Raw genomic sequence first — 16313 nt, forward strand, 5'->3', positions numbered from 1 at the left:
AATAAACAAGAAGAAAAGAGGGTGGGGGCAGAAGAAAAGAATCTCATCTTTTACACTTGAGCAATTAATTACTCAACTGAGTCCAAAGCAAAGCTTCCCTCTGGCCAGGGATCTCTGCGGGAACAGATTAGCACACAGCAAGCAGAGGACTCAGCAGCCAGCAGGCAGCCCCAGGTTCCAAGGGCAAAGGAGAGAATGTTCCCAGAGTTTCTGCTCTGTTTTGGTTTTGCATCCCCCTCAATCACCCCACAAGAAATGAATGTGGATCCCTCTAGCCCGGTGGTACAGAAGGAACAAACTTGAATTTAGGATGGTTCGGTGAACTTAGAATGAAACATTTCCAATGGTCACAGCATCAGCCAGGCCTGGTGAACATTTCCGCCCAGAGTTCTAGTTCTGTGCCTCTTTATGCAACCAACTGTCCTTCCTGTCACTGCTGTGATCACGTGCGCAGTGTGGGCCTGCAGCTGTGATGGGACCAAATGCAATGGTATTGGACACTGCAGCTTCACACCCCGCTGATGTGGCAGACGCCACGGGCCCAAGGCCAGGAGTGGCTGCTCCGTCTGCATAACAGAGCAGCAGCTGCTGTTTAATGGGAGCCCATCCTGTCCCAGCCAGTTCAGGAAGCAATGAATAACCCGAAGGCACTGGAACTAACCTATTCAGCACAGGTATGTCCCAAGGCAGGAGATTCCACACCAAGCACTCAGTATCTAGGATAGACAGATGTCATTTCAACCCCTCGACCAGGCACCCTAGCTTCCCCACCCTGCTGATGCAACCTGGCTCACCTTGAGTGTGCAGGGCGCGGTGGAGCAGCGTCAGAAGCCCAGCCTGCCAGAAGGAGTAGCAGCCGTCCACCAGCTTGTTACAGCGGCCCTGAAATCCACCTTCAAATCGCATCTGCCGGCTTGTTACCCATTGCTGAGAATGAGACCAATAGAGAGGCAGCGGTGAGCTGGAGACACACAATCCCGTGGGACAGGAACCCAGGCCAACAGGAGGAGGGATGCACCCAGCATGTGGCTTGTTGGGCCTTGGGTTTGGGACTCTGGCCTTCTTTCCTCTTCTCTGCACCACAGCTCTTTAAACTGACTGTTTTGAAACGACCAGCACTGATCTCTGCCCAGGGCCCAACAGACAACCACTTCCTCCTCAGTTCCAAGCTGGTGCTGAGGCAGAGAGAAGAGAGACCACGCTCCTCTGTGAAGGCCCACCAAAGGCTTCTAGCAAGCACAGCTTCTGTAGGGACTCTCACCTGGGACCAGCAGCTCTGTTCTCATTACTTCTCAGTTCAGGGAAGTTTATTCCAAGCAGATAAATGGAATTTTGTAGCACATCTGATCTTACTATTTCAAACTGTTCTACTATACATGAAGACATTCGTCTTAAGTTTCATTCTTTCTGATACTTTTTTGGTGGTGTCACTGGTAAGAGATTAATCCCAAGAAGTATACTACCACTGAGCTACATCCTTGGTCCTTTTATTTTTTAATATTGAAACAGGTTCTCACTAAATTGCTAAGGTGCCAAGGGTTGACTTGAACTTGCAACCTTCCTGCCTCAGCCTCCCTCACTGCTAGAATGACAAGCGTGTGTGACCATACCCAGCTAGCCTTGGTCTCTTAGCAAGTCCTCAGCAGGACTGGAGGCCAGCAGAAGCCATCTGTCCTGATTATCAAGTGATGACCACCCAGTCTAGTCTTGCTTCTCCAGAGGAACCTGTTTAGCAGACAGAAGGAAATCTTTTACTCTGAAGCTATAAACTGATACATGATGTCATCCAGTAGTCACGTGAGACACCATTCCTTGTTTATCTCCAAGTTTTCTATACACTCTACCCTTAAAATCAACATAGCCATGGTTTAGCTCCTAGGAGTAAGCACAACCAACCTGATGAGCAGGTGTCGCCTCTGTTTCCCTCCCCAGCCCCCAAGGCGTCCAAGCCCCAGCCCTGGGGCACAGAGCTGCCTTACCTAACTGAGAGGAGGTGACCATGTCTAAAGTCTTCCTAGACTGAGCTCTGAAAGTAGACAGGAGGTGCCCTAGCCAGGCCTCAACAGTTGTAGAATCTGTATTATTTCCCTGTTCCTCTCACTAGTCACCCATAGAGAGTCACAATCCCAAAATCTTTCTTTCCTTTTTTTTTTGAGATAGGATCTTACTATGTAGCCCAAGATGGCCTCCGACTAGTGATCCTCCTGCCTCAGCCTCCCACAAGGGGTTAAATGCTTGTGCCACGATGCCTCGCTCCACCAATCCCAAATTCTTAAAAGATAGGAAAAACAAAACAAAATGACACACTGGGTTCATGTAAGCAACACATTTCCAGTTGGTCAAGATGAGCCAGTGCCTTGGGGACAATGCCAATTAAGTGAACTATGCTTAAATCTCTCAAAGCACAGGAAGCAGGCACCATACAGGCAACTGACTCATCCTTTTTTTTAACTTATCCTACAGAGTGTTTTCCAGACAGACAGACTTTTTTTTTAGTACCTGAGCTCAAGCCTTGAATCTGTTGCCCTTGGCTCATTGAGTCCTTCAGATACAGGAGCTGTCCTTACAAAACACGTGGAAGGAAGGGGTAGATTGGGGCAGAGGGATACTGATATTTATGGAGCACCTACTGTATGTCAGGCTGTTTCTAATGTTCTCCCCTTTAACCTTAAAAGAATGTAGATTGTCACTCCTATCAGAAGGAAAAAAGTGAATCTAAATAGCCTGGCAGTTTGCTCAAAGTCACTTGGCTCCTGCTTGCTTTGGAGTACCCATATAGAGTCACTTCACTAGCAAGTAGCAGAGGCAGGGTTCAAATCTAGAATATTGCCATTATAATTTTGTGAACTCTCAATTACAAATTATTTTTTTCTGCCTGGGACATGGGCTTTTTTGTTTATTTGTTTGTTTTGTTTTGATACTGGGAATCAAACTCACAGCCTTGTGCTTGCCAGGCAGGATGAACTACATCCTTGGCCTGGGACGTGAACTTTTATGCTCATCTTTGTTTCATAAATAGTGCACAAAGCTGCTTAGTTCAGCATCAACCTCCATGGCTTTGAGAAGTTTTAAGAAGAGATGCTGCTCAGTATGTCTCAGGGAATAGCGTAGAATCCTCTGGAAAGCTCCTGACAGGTCTATGCTGGGAGCCTGGCACCTGAGCTCAGAGAGCTGCTTTGCTGAGAGGTCACAGTGGGGAGCTCCTGCCGTCCAGAGACAAGAAGGTGGTGGTGTGGTGGTGTGTTGTCGGTGGTGACTGTGTTCTGTTTGTGCACCAGGCCTCCCCTGAGCACTAACCTACAATCCAGGGCCTCCCAGAAGCTGGCTGCTTTCTGATTTCTCTCTGAATACTAGTCAGGAGCTCGGGTCCCGACATAATTGCTTGGCCTCCTCCTCAGCGTGGCCACCCAGCTCTGCCCACAGAACTCACTTGAGTGCAGGTGCTAACTGTTCACATGGGCAACAAAAGTTTGCTTCAAAATTCTTCAGTTCTCTTCTCACAGCTTTTTCTCTTAGGATATTCTTTCTAGGACAGAGAGAAACCTCAAATCCTAATAGACTGAACTGAACTTCTCTTAGAAGTGAGGGAAAGGTACTCTGGCTCATTCCAAATGTCTGTAGGATTCCAGAGTCTGGAGACTGCCCAACACATTATATAGAAAACTGGTCACAGGCAGAAAGAAAAGTGGGAAGGAGAGAGTCAAGACTGACAGCAGCCGTGTGTCACATAGAGCCACCAGCCCATCCTGCCCCTGTTTGAGCATGGGCTTCCAGCTCAGAACCCAACACCCATATCTTACGCGCATTCCAAGAGCTGAAGTTCCTAAGCTTGAGCCTAGAACTCAGCCCTTCCATGACCAGAATGCCACAGATCAGAATCCCACCACCAGGACCTAAGCCCAAGCAGTAAATGGCTCATCAGACACTTACCAATAAGCTCTTTAAGTTCAAGTAGTATTCTTTCTTGAGGATCACCAGTGCAGCCAGGCCACAGAAAGTGTAGCCGCCGTGCGCTTCCATCCCTGGCACTCCACCAATGCCACCTTCCCAGTTCTGACACCTAAGGAGGGATTGAGAGAAGCAGCTGAGTGGCCCAGTGAACGATGTACACACAGCATCCCTACCCCCCACATCTGGGGAAGAGAGTGAGTTGCCAGGTTGAGGCATAACCTGTCACCACCATGAAGGGAGAATGCTGATGTTAACTTCTGGAGATGCCTTTCCCTAAAAAGCAAAATAAATCCAAAAACTCTTAGAAATTTGGCAATAGTATATTTGAATAAGAAATATAGTATTTTGGGGCTGGGGATATAGCTCAGTGGCACAGTACTTACCTGGCAAGCACAAGGTCCTGAGTTCAAGTTCCAGTATCCCGCCCCCCAAAGAAATATTGTATCTCAAATTATTAATCAAGTTTATACATTGGGAAAAGGTTATAAAATCCTGAATGTAGCATACCAATCAGGTGACAATAAAGTTGAAAAATAAATGTTGATTTTGGAAAGTCTACTGCATATAAAAAACATTTAATTCAAAAAGAAATTCAACAGGCCAGGGATTTAGTTCAGCAGCATAAGTGCCTGCTTGCAAGCTCGTGGTTGTAAGTTTGATCCCCAATACAAAAAAAATAAAAAGAAATTCATAGACTGAAAGTCAAAGGGCGGAAAACAATACTCCATGTGACAGGAACCCAGAAAAAAGTAGGGGTACCCATTCTGTTTGCAGACAAAATGGATTACAAGCCAAAATTGATAAAGAGAGATAAAACAGTTCACTACATCCTTGTAAAGGGAACAATCCAAGAGGAAGAGAGAATAATCATAAATAGATATATAACAAATACCAGTGTACCCATCTGTAAAAAACAAATATTAACAGACACAAAAAATCAAATAAGCACTATGACAATTATCATGGGGAACTCAACACCCCACTGTCAGAAATAGAGAAACTAGACAAAACCAGCAACAATGAAATATCAGAACTGAACCAAACTTTAAAATAAATGAACTTAAAAATAAATGAACTTAGTAAATATCTACAGTGTTTCATCCCACAACGTCAGAATATACACCTCAGTGGCATATGACTACATACTGGCTCATAGAACAAACTTAAGTAAATGCAAGGGAACTGACTTTTTTGAGCTGGGGATCAAACTCATAACCTCGTGCTTGCCAGGCAGGCACTTACACTGCTGAGCTAAACCCCCAACCCCAAGGGAACTGATATTACATCATGCTTATTATCAGACCGCAATACAGTAAAATTAGAAAGCAAGGGCAAAAGAAACCATAAGAGCTTCATAAATGCATGGAAATTATCACCTTCCTGAACAACTAATGGTTCACAGATGAAATTTAAAAAGAGAGAAAGGACTGAAATCCATGCAATTAGGAATGAAAAGGGTGAAATCACAACAGATCTCACAGAAAGCCATATCATCAATACCTACTTTGAGAACCTATATTCTAATAAGATGACAAACAGGAAAAATGGACAGATTTCTAGATAGATATGAATTACCAAAACTGAATCAAGAGGACATAAACATTCTAAGTTAGTCAATATCAGTCAGTAAAATTGAAGATGTAATTAAAAACCTAACAACAGGGGCTGGGGATTTAGCTCAGTGGCATAAGCACCTGCCTTGCAAGCAGGCAGTTGTGAGTTTGATCCCCGGTACTGATAAAAAGGAAAAAGACAAAAAAAAAAAAAAAAAAAAAAAAAAACTAACAACAAAGAAAAGCCCAGACCCTAACAGATTCACTGCTGAATTGTACAAGATACTTACTGGAGAGTTAATGCCGCTATTCCTCAAACTCTTTAATGAAAGGGGAGCAATACCCCAGAAGTCAATCCTGGAAGCAAACATTAATTGATACCAAACCAGAGAAGGATCCAAGGGAAAAAGAGAACCACAGGCCAATCTCTCTAAAGAATACTTATGGAAAAGTCCTCAATAAGATACTGGCAAACAATGCAACAAGATTATAAACCATGACCAAGTGGGATTCATCTCAGGGATGCAGGGATGTTTCAACATATGCAAATCAATAACTGTAATCTACCATGTTAACAGAGCCATGGACAAAAACCATTGTTATCTCAGTAGATGCAGAAAACATGTTTAACAAAATCCAGCACCCATTCATGATAAAAAAAAAAAAAATCCTGCAGAAAATTGGAATAAATGGTCTTTACTTCCATCTGATAAAAGCTATCCATGACAAACCAACAGCCAAGTCATACTAAATCTGTACAAGATTTATTACTGAAAATCTTTTTCACTTTCCTGTTTTCATTTAACATTTCCCTGGTCCTGGGGAAATCTAACCAGGGCCTATATGTTAGCCAAGTATTTTCCCACTGATCCACATCTCCAGTTCTCTATTTTGACACAGTCTCTATAGTGAACATGTATACTTTTGTAACTATTCAAAAAAAAAAATATATGTCTTTTATATAGGGTCTTGCTATGTTGCCCACGATGATCTAAAACTTGAAGGCTCAAGCCGTCTTCCCACTGTAGCCTTCCAAATAGCTAGGAGTACAGGTATGTGTCACTGTACCAGCTTATCACTGCTCAAACTAAACATTATTTTTTATTTTATATATTCAAACTATCTGTTTGTGATTAGAATAATTACTATTTGAGGCTAGACTATCTATTAAGAGTATATTTTCTAGTTATAAAAAACTTCATTTAAAAAAACTGGACTGGTAACATAGCTCAATGATAAAGGAGTTGTTCAGCATGTGTGAAGCCCTGGGTTCCATCCGCAGCATAGCAAAAAACAAAAACAAAAAAAATGCACAATATCTGGCCCAGCAAGAAAGGGCTATTTCTAGGAATTAATCTTTAAAAATAACTAAGAGTGTGTCCAAATGAAATCTAAGCACGTTTGGCATCTTCCCATTTACAGCAGCAAAATGTCAGAATAACTCAGAACTTTAAAGGTAGGGTCTAGTTGTATAAATTATATGATACCTGTGCAACAGCACACTCCCTGGTTATTTAAAATGATGCTACAGTAATATATTTTATGAGTGATGTTATAAAATGACTATATATGGTATGATTTCATCTTCAGAAGAATATACATTAAAAGAACGTATCTCTTGGTACTACAAGTTATTTAGACTTTGTTTTCTTTGTTTGTAACAGACATGCTATCTGTGAAATAAATCTGCTTTGTGTGGGGGCAGCGCTGGGGATTAACCCAGGGCCTGGCACAGTCCAGGCAACAGCTCTACCGATGCACATCTCTGGCCCTAAATTTTCTCCAGGGTTTTAAAGCACATCCAATTATTTGCCATAGTGAAGAAGAAGACACTCACGATAAATAAAAAGATGGGAAATCTCAGCTGAGAAACAGAAAATATACTAAAAAATGAAATCTAAGAAGGACCTAAGCCTAATCTTCACCTATAGCTACCTGACTGCAGAGACCTGCAGAGTTCTTGGGAAATACTGGTTATTGTGTTTACCTGCCTTATTAATGACCATGTCGGAAGCCAAAAGGTAATGAAACAATGCTTACACAATCCAGCAGAAATAGTTTATACCACTTCCAAGTTGGAAATCTCTAAACCATCCAGCAGGTTCTGTGAGCAGAATAAAGACACACATGATCTTTAAACTCTCTCTTCCCAGTTCCCTTTGTTAGGACCTATCAGAGTTCAATACTCATCTCATTAAAGTGAGCAAGTAAACCCAACCCAGCCAACCAAACATACCCTCCCCCCAAACCAAAGGACAGGGTTTCAGAGCAGGGAAGGGAAGAAGAGAATTTCAGGCTGAATGGAAGTTTCTGGCTTCCCACTGAGCTGCAAGCTGAGAGCAATCTGTCCAGGCTAAAGTGGGGCAGAGGGCTGCAAGAGGGATGACCCAGAACACATGCACACACAAATAAACACACACAGAGGAAACAGGATTACAGGACGTGTTTGTGTGGAGAACAACTCTACAGTGCTGGCAGGCAGAGAATTTGGGAATGAAATCATGATACATACATTCATAGCATGGATCTTAACTCCGGAAAATGAAAGTTATGCAAAACAAAATCATAGTAAAGCATTTAGTTTCTGTGCAAGTTATAGTTACACAGTAATAAGAACTAGTTTGGTAAAATAAAAATTTTTAAATAGTACATATGTGTGCATGTACAGCTTATGTGTCTAGAACTTCATCTAAAGAATTTAGAAGAATTTATTTTAGGGGATGGGGATTTAGCTCAGCGGCATAAGCGCCTGTCTTGCAAGCAGGCGGTCGTGAGTTTGATCCCTGGTACCGATAAAAATGAAAAAGACAAAAAAAAAAAAAAAAAAAGAATTGATTTTAGTATGTGTGATGATATAAATAGCTACACTGAAGAAAACGAGACATCATGGTAGACACTGCTGATTTCCTTACTTTGTTTTGAAGTCTAATAATGCTTTTATTCTTGGTTTTGATTGGTTTTAGTCTGTTTTCAATTATTTGATTTCAATATGTGTGAAGGTATGCACAGCTATTTTGAAGCAAACCAAAGACATTACGATAGACATTATTGATTTCCTCTGGTTTTACAGACTCATAAGACTCTCATTCTTTTGTTTTGATTGCTTTTATACTATTTGTTTTATATTAACTTACTGTGTGTGAAGGTACGGACAACTATTTCGAGGAAACAAGTAGCCATTATTAAGGTAGCCATTGTTGACTTCTTGCCTTGTTTGAAGTCCTGTGTTATTTGCGTTGTTTTGCTTTACTTTGTTCCATTTTATTATTTTTAAAATAAAAAAAAGTACATATGTACCGACTATGCCTTTTGTTTTCTCCATTTCTCCCTGTCCTTCTGTCCCTCTTTCTCCTCTCCCCTTTCTTCCTTTCTGTGCTAGGGAGCAATCCCGGATCTCCCGCATGCTAGGAGATCACCACCACTGAGCCACACCACCGGCCCTGTTCATTCATTCATTCATTTGTTTGTTTGTTTGTTCATTCATTTCTTCTCTCCCTTCTGGCCTCCTTCCTTCCTTCCTTTCTTTATTGCTTTTCTCCTTCTCCTTTCCGGGCTTCTTCCCTTTCTTTTCTTCCTTTTTCTTTTTTCCTCTCTCTCCTACTTCCATTCCCTCCCTTCCTTTCTTTATTTGAGGGAGGGGCAGGTTTGAGACAGGGCTTCACTGTAGCCCAAGCTGGCCTTGAATTCACTTCGTGGCCCAGGCTGGTCGCAAACTCATGATCCTCCCGCTCGTCACTCCAAGTGCTGGGTTATAGCTGTGCACCAGCACACCCTGCCCTGCGTCCTTTTCAAATTATTAAATATTTGAAGCATCCAGTAAAGTTTTCAAATACTATGTATGCAGAACACACACAGATCTAACAGCTAGCTTAGATTTAACTATGATGTACACAAAACGTCTTTTGTTTTGTTTTGTTTTTAAAGTAAAGGGCTCTGACAAAAACAGTTGATGTTTGTGGACAGCCCAACTTCATTTCTTTTGTTCTCTCCTGGTAAGTTAGCTGCCCCCATCCTGACCTTGATATTTCTCTTTCCCATAAATGTTTTCCTATTTTTCACGTGAACAATATGGAATTGTTTTTTATGTTTTCAAATTTTAAGTAAATGTGCTGATATGTCTTCTTTAACACTTATTCCCCCAAAAAATACCATCTCTGAGGTTTATCCATATTGATACATGTAGCTCTAGTTCATTTTCTTCAAAACTGTATTATCTTCCAATGGGACTGTACCGTAACTTATGGACTCTGAACCTTTTTGCTTTGATAAACAAGTCTTTGTCTCTTGTCTCTTTCAAGCATGTTTACGAGTTTCTGCAGCAATGTAATGGCTGGGTCATAAGCAAGAGCACACTGAGCTACTGTTAAATTGCTTTCCACATCACTGAAATCAGTTTAGGTTCCCTCCAACACAGGATTCTTAACTAGAGATTTTGGCCTTTGCCAGCCTAAGCTGAAATATAACATTAATAAAAATCTGCATTTGGAAAATGTACAGTTATTCAATCCTAATGTGTCTTATAATCTATCTCTGTCTAGTCCTTTTAAAAATTTTTCTTTACTTTTGTGAAGTAACATCTTGATCAGCTGCTCTCTAGCAGGCCACAGGAAATCCTGGCTTCTCTCACCTGGCGATCCATTCAGCGGTGCCCTCAAAGAGGTCTGGAGTGATGATGTTCGTCAGAGAAGCCACTGAGGCAGCACAGTACGCACTTCTGGAAAGACGGAAACACAGGAACTGTTAGGTGTTAAAGAGGAGCCTACATAAGGCCAGTGAAATCCTTGGATGAATTAACTGCTTCACTTGGGAAGCTGGAATCACTTCCTGTCCTCACCCCTCAGTCCTCCCAGGTCTCCAACTGAGAGGTGTGACATTCTCTTTGGATAGAGTGGCTCACGGCATGGCTTCTATGAAGGAACATGACATTCTATTCTCCCTACCTCCACAGGGTCACATCTACATCAGAGGAAACAACAGCTGCATCAGTTCATGTCAGAAGTGGATTTGGCGCCTTTCAAAGACCCACAGTGACTCCCACCGCTCTACGGTGTCAGGGAAGGACGTGAGACTTGTCTCAGTTAGTCAGATGTCAGCACTGTTTTAGATGCGGAATTGCTGTCTGGGTATATGTAGCATGAATATATTAAAGGTTAACTATACATTTTTTTTCCCCCACAAGCCATGAAATTCTAATGGCTGCCTGTACCAAACAAGAGGGAAAGTCATAGGTGAGCCTCTTCTTTGACCTATAGTGGAGGAAAGAACTCTAACTTGATTTTGAGCACCTCATCAGGACAGACACAGACATGTACCCTTTGATGAGAAAGAAGGAACACTTTTTTCTTTTGTCTGTTCAGCACTACAGACCCATGCTAACTGTGTGCTCCACGCTAAGCGACAGCCCTAAGCCCTGCTTTTTTTTTTAACATTATCCTATTTGATTTGAAATAATTCTTGCCATTTTATCCTTTCAGCTAATTCTTCTCAAGACACATTTTAGTTCAGTTTGTCTCTCTGTCATGGGACATGTCCACAGACTGCCTCTTCTTCCTCCTTGCAGTCTTTTCAAATATCTACTATGAAAAAAAAAAAAAACTGTATGCTCTAATTCTGTTTCCAAATTATTTTTCTAAGAGCTCCTAAGGAACATTAAAGAGAAGAAAAAAAGATAGGTATAATTTCCAACTTATTCAGTGGAGACGTAACAGGAAGTCTAATTTAGTGGCGTATTCCGGAGAAATCTCTGCAGAAGCTGCCAGCATTACCCTCTACCAGCATGTTTACTGGCCAGGCTCCTGCTGGTCAGAGGCCCCAGGTCTGATACCATTTCCTTAGGCTTTGATCCTCTGGGGGGGCTCAGAAGTATTTGTCTTAAATGCTAATGTCACCTCTGAGGCTGGGAGGAGGCCTGTGAAGGAGCTTGCTTCTCACCGACATGACAGTTGAGAAATGAGGAGTCCCGGATCCCACATGGAGCTAGGGAGGGAGACACACACAATGCCCAGACCCCTTTTTATTATTTTGAGATGGTGTATTATTAAATTGATAAGCTGCCCAGGCTGGGTTTAGATTTGCAATCCTCCTGCCTCAGTCTCGCAGACTGCTAAGATTACAGGCATACGCCACTGCGCTGGCTACCATTTCTATCTACAACCTGCCATATGAGTGAAAGCACTGGCTCGATGGCAGAAGACAGAGGTGAAGAGGAGCATGGCTCCTGTGTTCTTCACTAGAACACACCTCCTTTCTTGGAGAAGTTGTCCAGCACTTGTCCACAAAAATGAATCTTACTGTTTATTTTTTTGAAATTCTATATTACTTATATCCTTTTACTGTTTTGTTTTTTTCTCTTTAAATAAAATTTTAAAAAAATGAATCAGAGCAAAGAAAAAGACTAGTGCTCAGACAAATGAGTTTTAAAGAATAATCATATCCAGAAAGGTATACAATAAAATATCAAAAAAGAACTTGGCTATAGTTTGTTTGCTTTTGCTTGATATTAGTAAGTTTTTTATGGTAAGTGCAAGTGCGTATCTAATACAGGTATGAAAGTGTAGTGACTGTGGTGTAGGTAAGCATGTTTCTTAGGAAAAATGAGCACAACACTGTTTCAACTCAACAGTTAGATCAGCTTCCATGGTATATACAGATAACTAATCTTGTTTTGTTGCTGCTGTTTGAACACACAAATTACATATAGAGGAAAATCTTTCAGTAAAAGTCTTTGCAACCTGGTTACCTACTTTTATCTCCAGTGTGCTTTATGCTCTGTAACTTTCATAGCTATTTCTCTATATATACTTGCAAACTAATGGTTAAGTCAGACGCATATGTGTAGAAGCAAACCCAGGCAATAACAGAAACCTCACCAAAAATGCGTGTCTCCAACTAAGGACACAAAGTGGTATAAAATGTCAGCGATCCCCTGCCTTTGAGAAACAACTTGTTCAGTGAGTGTTCTGCATGCCTGTAAGTATTCTGCCAGGGAGGGACTTGCTAGACATTTCAGACACTTTCTTTCTTTTTGCAGTATTGGGGACTGTGCATTCTAGGTAAATGCTCTATCACTAAAATATAGTTCATTTTGGGGAAGATGGTGGAGTGGTGAAGAGCAGCGAAGCTGACTCACTCAGATTTGGTGTCAGGATGCTGGAAAACAGCAATGTGAGGAAAAGAAGAAGGATGGAAATCGGTGTCCGGGCCAACAAGTAAGTGAAGCAGGAATTGAAGCCCACACAGACAGCAGAGAGAGAGAGAGATCTCAAGGCAGAAGAAGGAGGTGGCAAATGGCACTTTCTCCCTCGGCCCAGACTTACTGCCTGGGGAGGGGCAGCTCCAACCTGCAGACACACAGTGGCTGCTGATGACTTCAGAGGCCTCCATGGAGGAGCACACTGCCGGAACACACCACACCCTATGGGTGCAGATGACTGCAATGGCTGGTGAGTTATTTGGGTCTGAACATCCCCCAGGAGAGGACGATGGGCCAGAAGCCATCTTGTGCAGAGGCCAACTGAGTTTGGAACTCAGAGCAGCTTTGGGCTGGCTTCATCTAGGGCTCCCCATGTCAGGGTAAGCCTGCCAAGTTCAAGTCAGCAGGAGGTCAAGGAACCACACTCAGGCCAACAGGAGGCACATGGAGGGCTGCAGGCTGAGTAAGTCAGCTTCCAGCCTCACAGTCAGAAATCAGAACTTTAGGGGAACCAAGGTGCGGGTTTGCTAGGATGATTCACTACCCTAATGAAAATCTATGGCTGGCTTGCTGGGATTAATCAACATGGGTCTGGGCTCTGTCTGCCCACTCTGTCTACCCACCAGCGACAGCAGAGATGTGCCCTGAAGTGGACATTGTTTTTCTTCTTTTTTTATTTTGTTTTCTGTTTTTCTTAATTGTCTGTTCTTGTTATTATGAGTGTAAACACCGTTTCCAGTTTCCTCGTTGTTCTGTTCTGCTCTTTTTATTCATTTCTTCTCACTTCCCCTTCTGTCTTCTTCGCCAGGTTCCCAAAGTTTGTATAATCTTCCTTTATCTACCAGCCTTGCTTTTAATCTCTTCTTTTTCTTTTATTTCTCTGTTTTCCCCCCTAACCTCTTTTAAGCTTTCTCCCCTCGGGTAAAATTGCCATATTGAAGGCATATTTACTGTATATAACTTTCTGGTTTGTTTTAGACTTTGTTATTTAACTACAAATATAGTTCACAGAGATAAAGGTGATAAATTAATACTTATCACAGTTTGTCATTTTCTAGACTGTGTTTGATTGCTGTTGTTATTGCTGATTGTGTTACTTTAACCAAGGTGATATAATTGTTCTAATCAACTGTTCTTCCTGAAGACTGAGATTGCCTAAAAGTCATAAACAATACTATAGGCCAGTGCCAAACAGCCAGGGCCTGTGCCAAATAGGTAGCAACTTCCCATCTCTAATAAATTGAAAAGGTAGGATCTTGCAACAGACTCAAAACCTAAAAGCCAGCTAAACCTGGAAGACCATTCTGAGAAATAGTATGTGTTCTAAATATTAGCAATGAAATTACCTGCCATAAGCAATTTATAAGCATCAACCAGGAATTAAACTAAAAGAAGACAAAATGAGACAATACATAAGAAAGATGTAATTCCAGACTCTCAGCTCACCCAAGGCAAACTCAGGGGCAATAAGGTGGAGCAATCTGAAAGCCACTCATCTGGACTATCTGAAGTGGTAACAGTGGAAGTAACAAAGCAGATGAAAGAGGCTCTAGAAAAAAATCAAATCAGAAATAATCTCTCAGATAACTAGAGATGGTGACCATAATGAAAGATATAGTTAGTGACTGTAAAGCAGATACAGATTTTAAAAAACTAGAGCTTAGGAAAATGATGGAAACCATGAACACCCAACATAGGAAAGAAAGAATCCACGAAACAGATTCAAACAGATATCCAGATTAAAAATTCCATTGAAAGTATATATAACAGAATGAGCCAATGTGAAGGTAGGATATCAGATCTAGAAGACAGGATTGTGGTTAGTAATTACAAAAAGAAAGATTTCTTAAAAATAACAAGGGACCATGGAAAATTAATCCAACAGCTGCTAGATGATACAGAGAATAACAAGCTTGATAGGATTCAATGAAAAAGCAGGAAACAGCACAAAGAATGTAAAAAACCTGCTCACAGAAATAATGGCAGAAAATTTCCCAAACAGGCAAAAAGAAATTGACATACAGATAAGTGAGGTATACAGAACTCCAATCGGCCAAGATAAAATAAAATCTACACCAAGCCATATAATAATCATGTTTCCAGAAATGCAACGCAAGAACAGAATAGAAAAAGCTGTTAGAGAAAATAAACAAATCACTTACAAATGAAAGTCCATCAGAATCACAACAGACTTCTCAGCAAAAGCCCTCAAGTCAAGGAGAACTTGAAGTATTTCAAGCCCCTCCCCCACCAAAAAACTTCCAACAACCGATTGAGGTACCCTGCAAAACTATCTTTCAAAATTGGTGGAGAAATAAGATACTTCCATGACAAAGAACATCTGAAGTGATTCATGACCACCATACCAGCACTCCAAAATATTCTGAAGTATAGTCTAGAAAGATAATGAGGACTATAACTCCATGAACCCCAACAGAAGGAGTCCACCAGGGAAGGCAAGTAATTAGGAAAAAAATAAAAAGAAAACCAACAACAGGAAAATAACATGACAAGCATAAGTCAATACGTATCAGTTATAACCATCAATGGAAATGGTCTCAGTTCACCAATCAAAAGAAACAGACTAGGAAAATGGATCAATAAGCAAGATCCAACAATAGGCTGCATACAAGAAACATATTTAATTTAAAAGAAATTCATAGACTGAAAGTCAAAAAATGGAAAACAATACTCCATGTGACAGGACCACAGTAAAAAGCAGGGGTAGCTTATTCTATTTGTAGACAAAATGGATTTCAAGCCAAGACTGATTAAAAGAGACTAAACTATATTCCCAGGCCTTTTTTGTTTTGCGACAATGTCTCACAAAGTTATCCCACTTGGCTGAGAACTTGCTATCCTGCTTCAGCATCCCAAGTAGGTGGGATTACAAGTGTGTGCTATTGTGCCAGCCAAGTCACGATTCTAGGTAAAGTCTGCGCCAACAGTTACAAAGCGGTTTGTGCAACTCACAGTACTGCACTCTGCTGGCCCACAAGGCCACTGTGGCTTCCACAGCAACTCCCAGAGGCTCAAAAGAGCCTGAGTGTTCTGTGTTCTCAGGGTCTTACCAAACTGATTAAGAAGTTGTCAGGCATGGTGGTGCACACCTGTAATTCCCAGCACCTAGAAGGCTAAGGCAGGAGTACTACCATGAATTTGAGGCCAGTCTGAGTGACACAGTGGATCCAGGCTAGCATGAACTACACAGCAAGATCCTGTCTCAAAAAGCAAAACAAACTAAGAAGTATTACTGGGTCTCTATCAGGCTTTCCTCTCCCAGAGATAAAAGATGGTATTATGCAGTCATTTATGAGATATCCTTTCCTTGTTTTCTATTCTTTTTTAATGGTAACTATTATTTCAAATGATCTAGAAGAGCAATATATGAATCCATTAGGTACCTCATTTTACACCAAAATTTTATAATGGAAGCATTTTGTTTCTAATACTTTGAAGTTTACATAAAAGAAGTCAAGAGGTAGTGACCCCTGAGGACATTTGTATGATACCTACAAGGATTATGATACTGTTACTGACATGTCTTCCTGCCTGTCACTCTGGAACAAAGCAGCAGCTCAGCCACGCTGCTCCTGGCTGTAACAGCTCTGGCAACA

At 41.4% G+C, this 16313-nt stretch overlaps 2 protein-coding genes across 7 annotated transcripts in view; one reads left to right on the forward strand and one right to left on the reverse strand.

Moving 5' to 3' along the window:
* The window catches only part of Max (MYC associated factor X), a 73878-nt gene extending 59902 nt beyond the window's left edge, over positions 1-13976 (forward strand). The window contains exon 8 of one of the 2 annotated variants that reach the window (XM_063241498.1): positions 10453-13976. In XM_063241498.1, coding sequence (XP_063097568.1) covers positions 10453-10608 — 156 coding nt within the window. In that variant the 3' untranslated portion in view covers positions 10609-13976. The remainder of the gene's footprint in view (positions 1-10452) is intronic. The other variant, XM_063241508.1, reaches the window with a different exon arrangement.
* The window catches only part of Fntb (farnesyltransferase, CAAX box, beta), a 77898-nt gene that overhangs the window by 21443 nt on the left and 40142 nt on the right, over positions 1-16313 (reverse strand). For 4 of the 5 annotated variants that reach the window (XR_001201786.3, XM_005004776.4, XM_003472513.5 and 1 more), the window contains 3 exons: positions 10132-10218; positions 3931-4060; positions 795-927 (listed from right to left, as the gene is read on the reverse strand). Coding sequence is in view for 4 of the 5 variants with exons in the window: in XM_005004776.4 (XP_005004833.1) it covers positions 795-927; positions 3931-4060; positions 10132-10218 (350 nt within the window). In the remaining variant the exon portion in view is untranslated. The remainder of the gene's footprint in view (positions 1-794; positions 928-3930; positions 4061-10131; positions 10219-16313) is intronic. The other variant, XM_063241491.1, reaches the window with a different exon arrangement.

The sequence above is a fragment of the Cavia porcellus genome, unplaced genomic scaffold (assembly GCF_034190915.1).
Source record: "Cavia porcellus strain 051 isolate PalLab524CR breed Dunkin Hartley unplaced genomic scaffold, mCavPor4.1 scaffold_31, whole genome shotgun sequence".
Classification (NCBI taxonomy): Eukaryota; Metazoa; Chordata; class Mammalia; order Rodentia; family Caviidae; genus Cavia; species Cavia porcellus.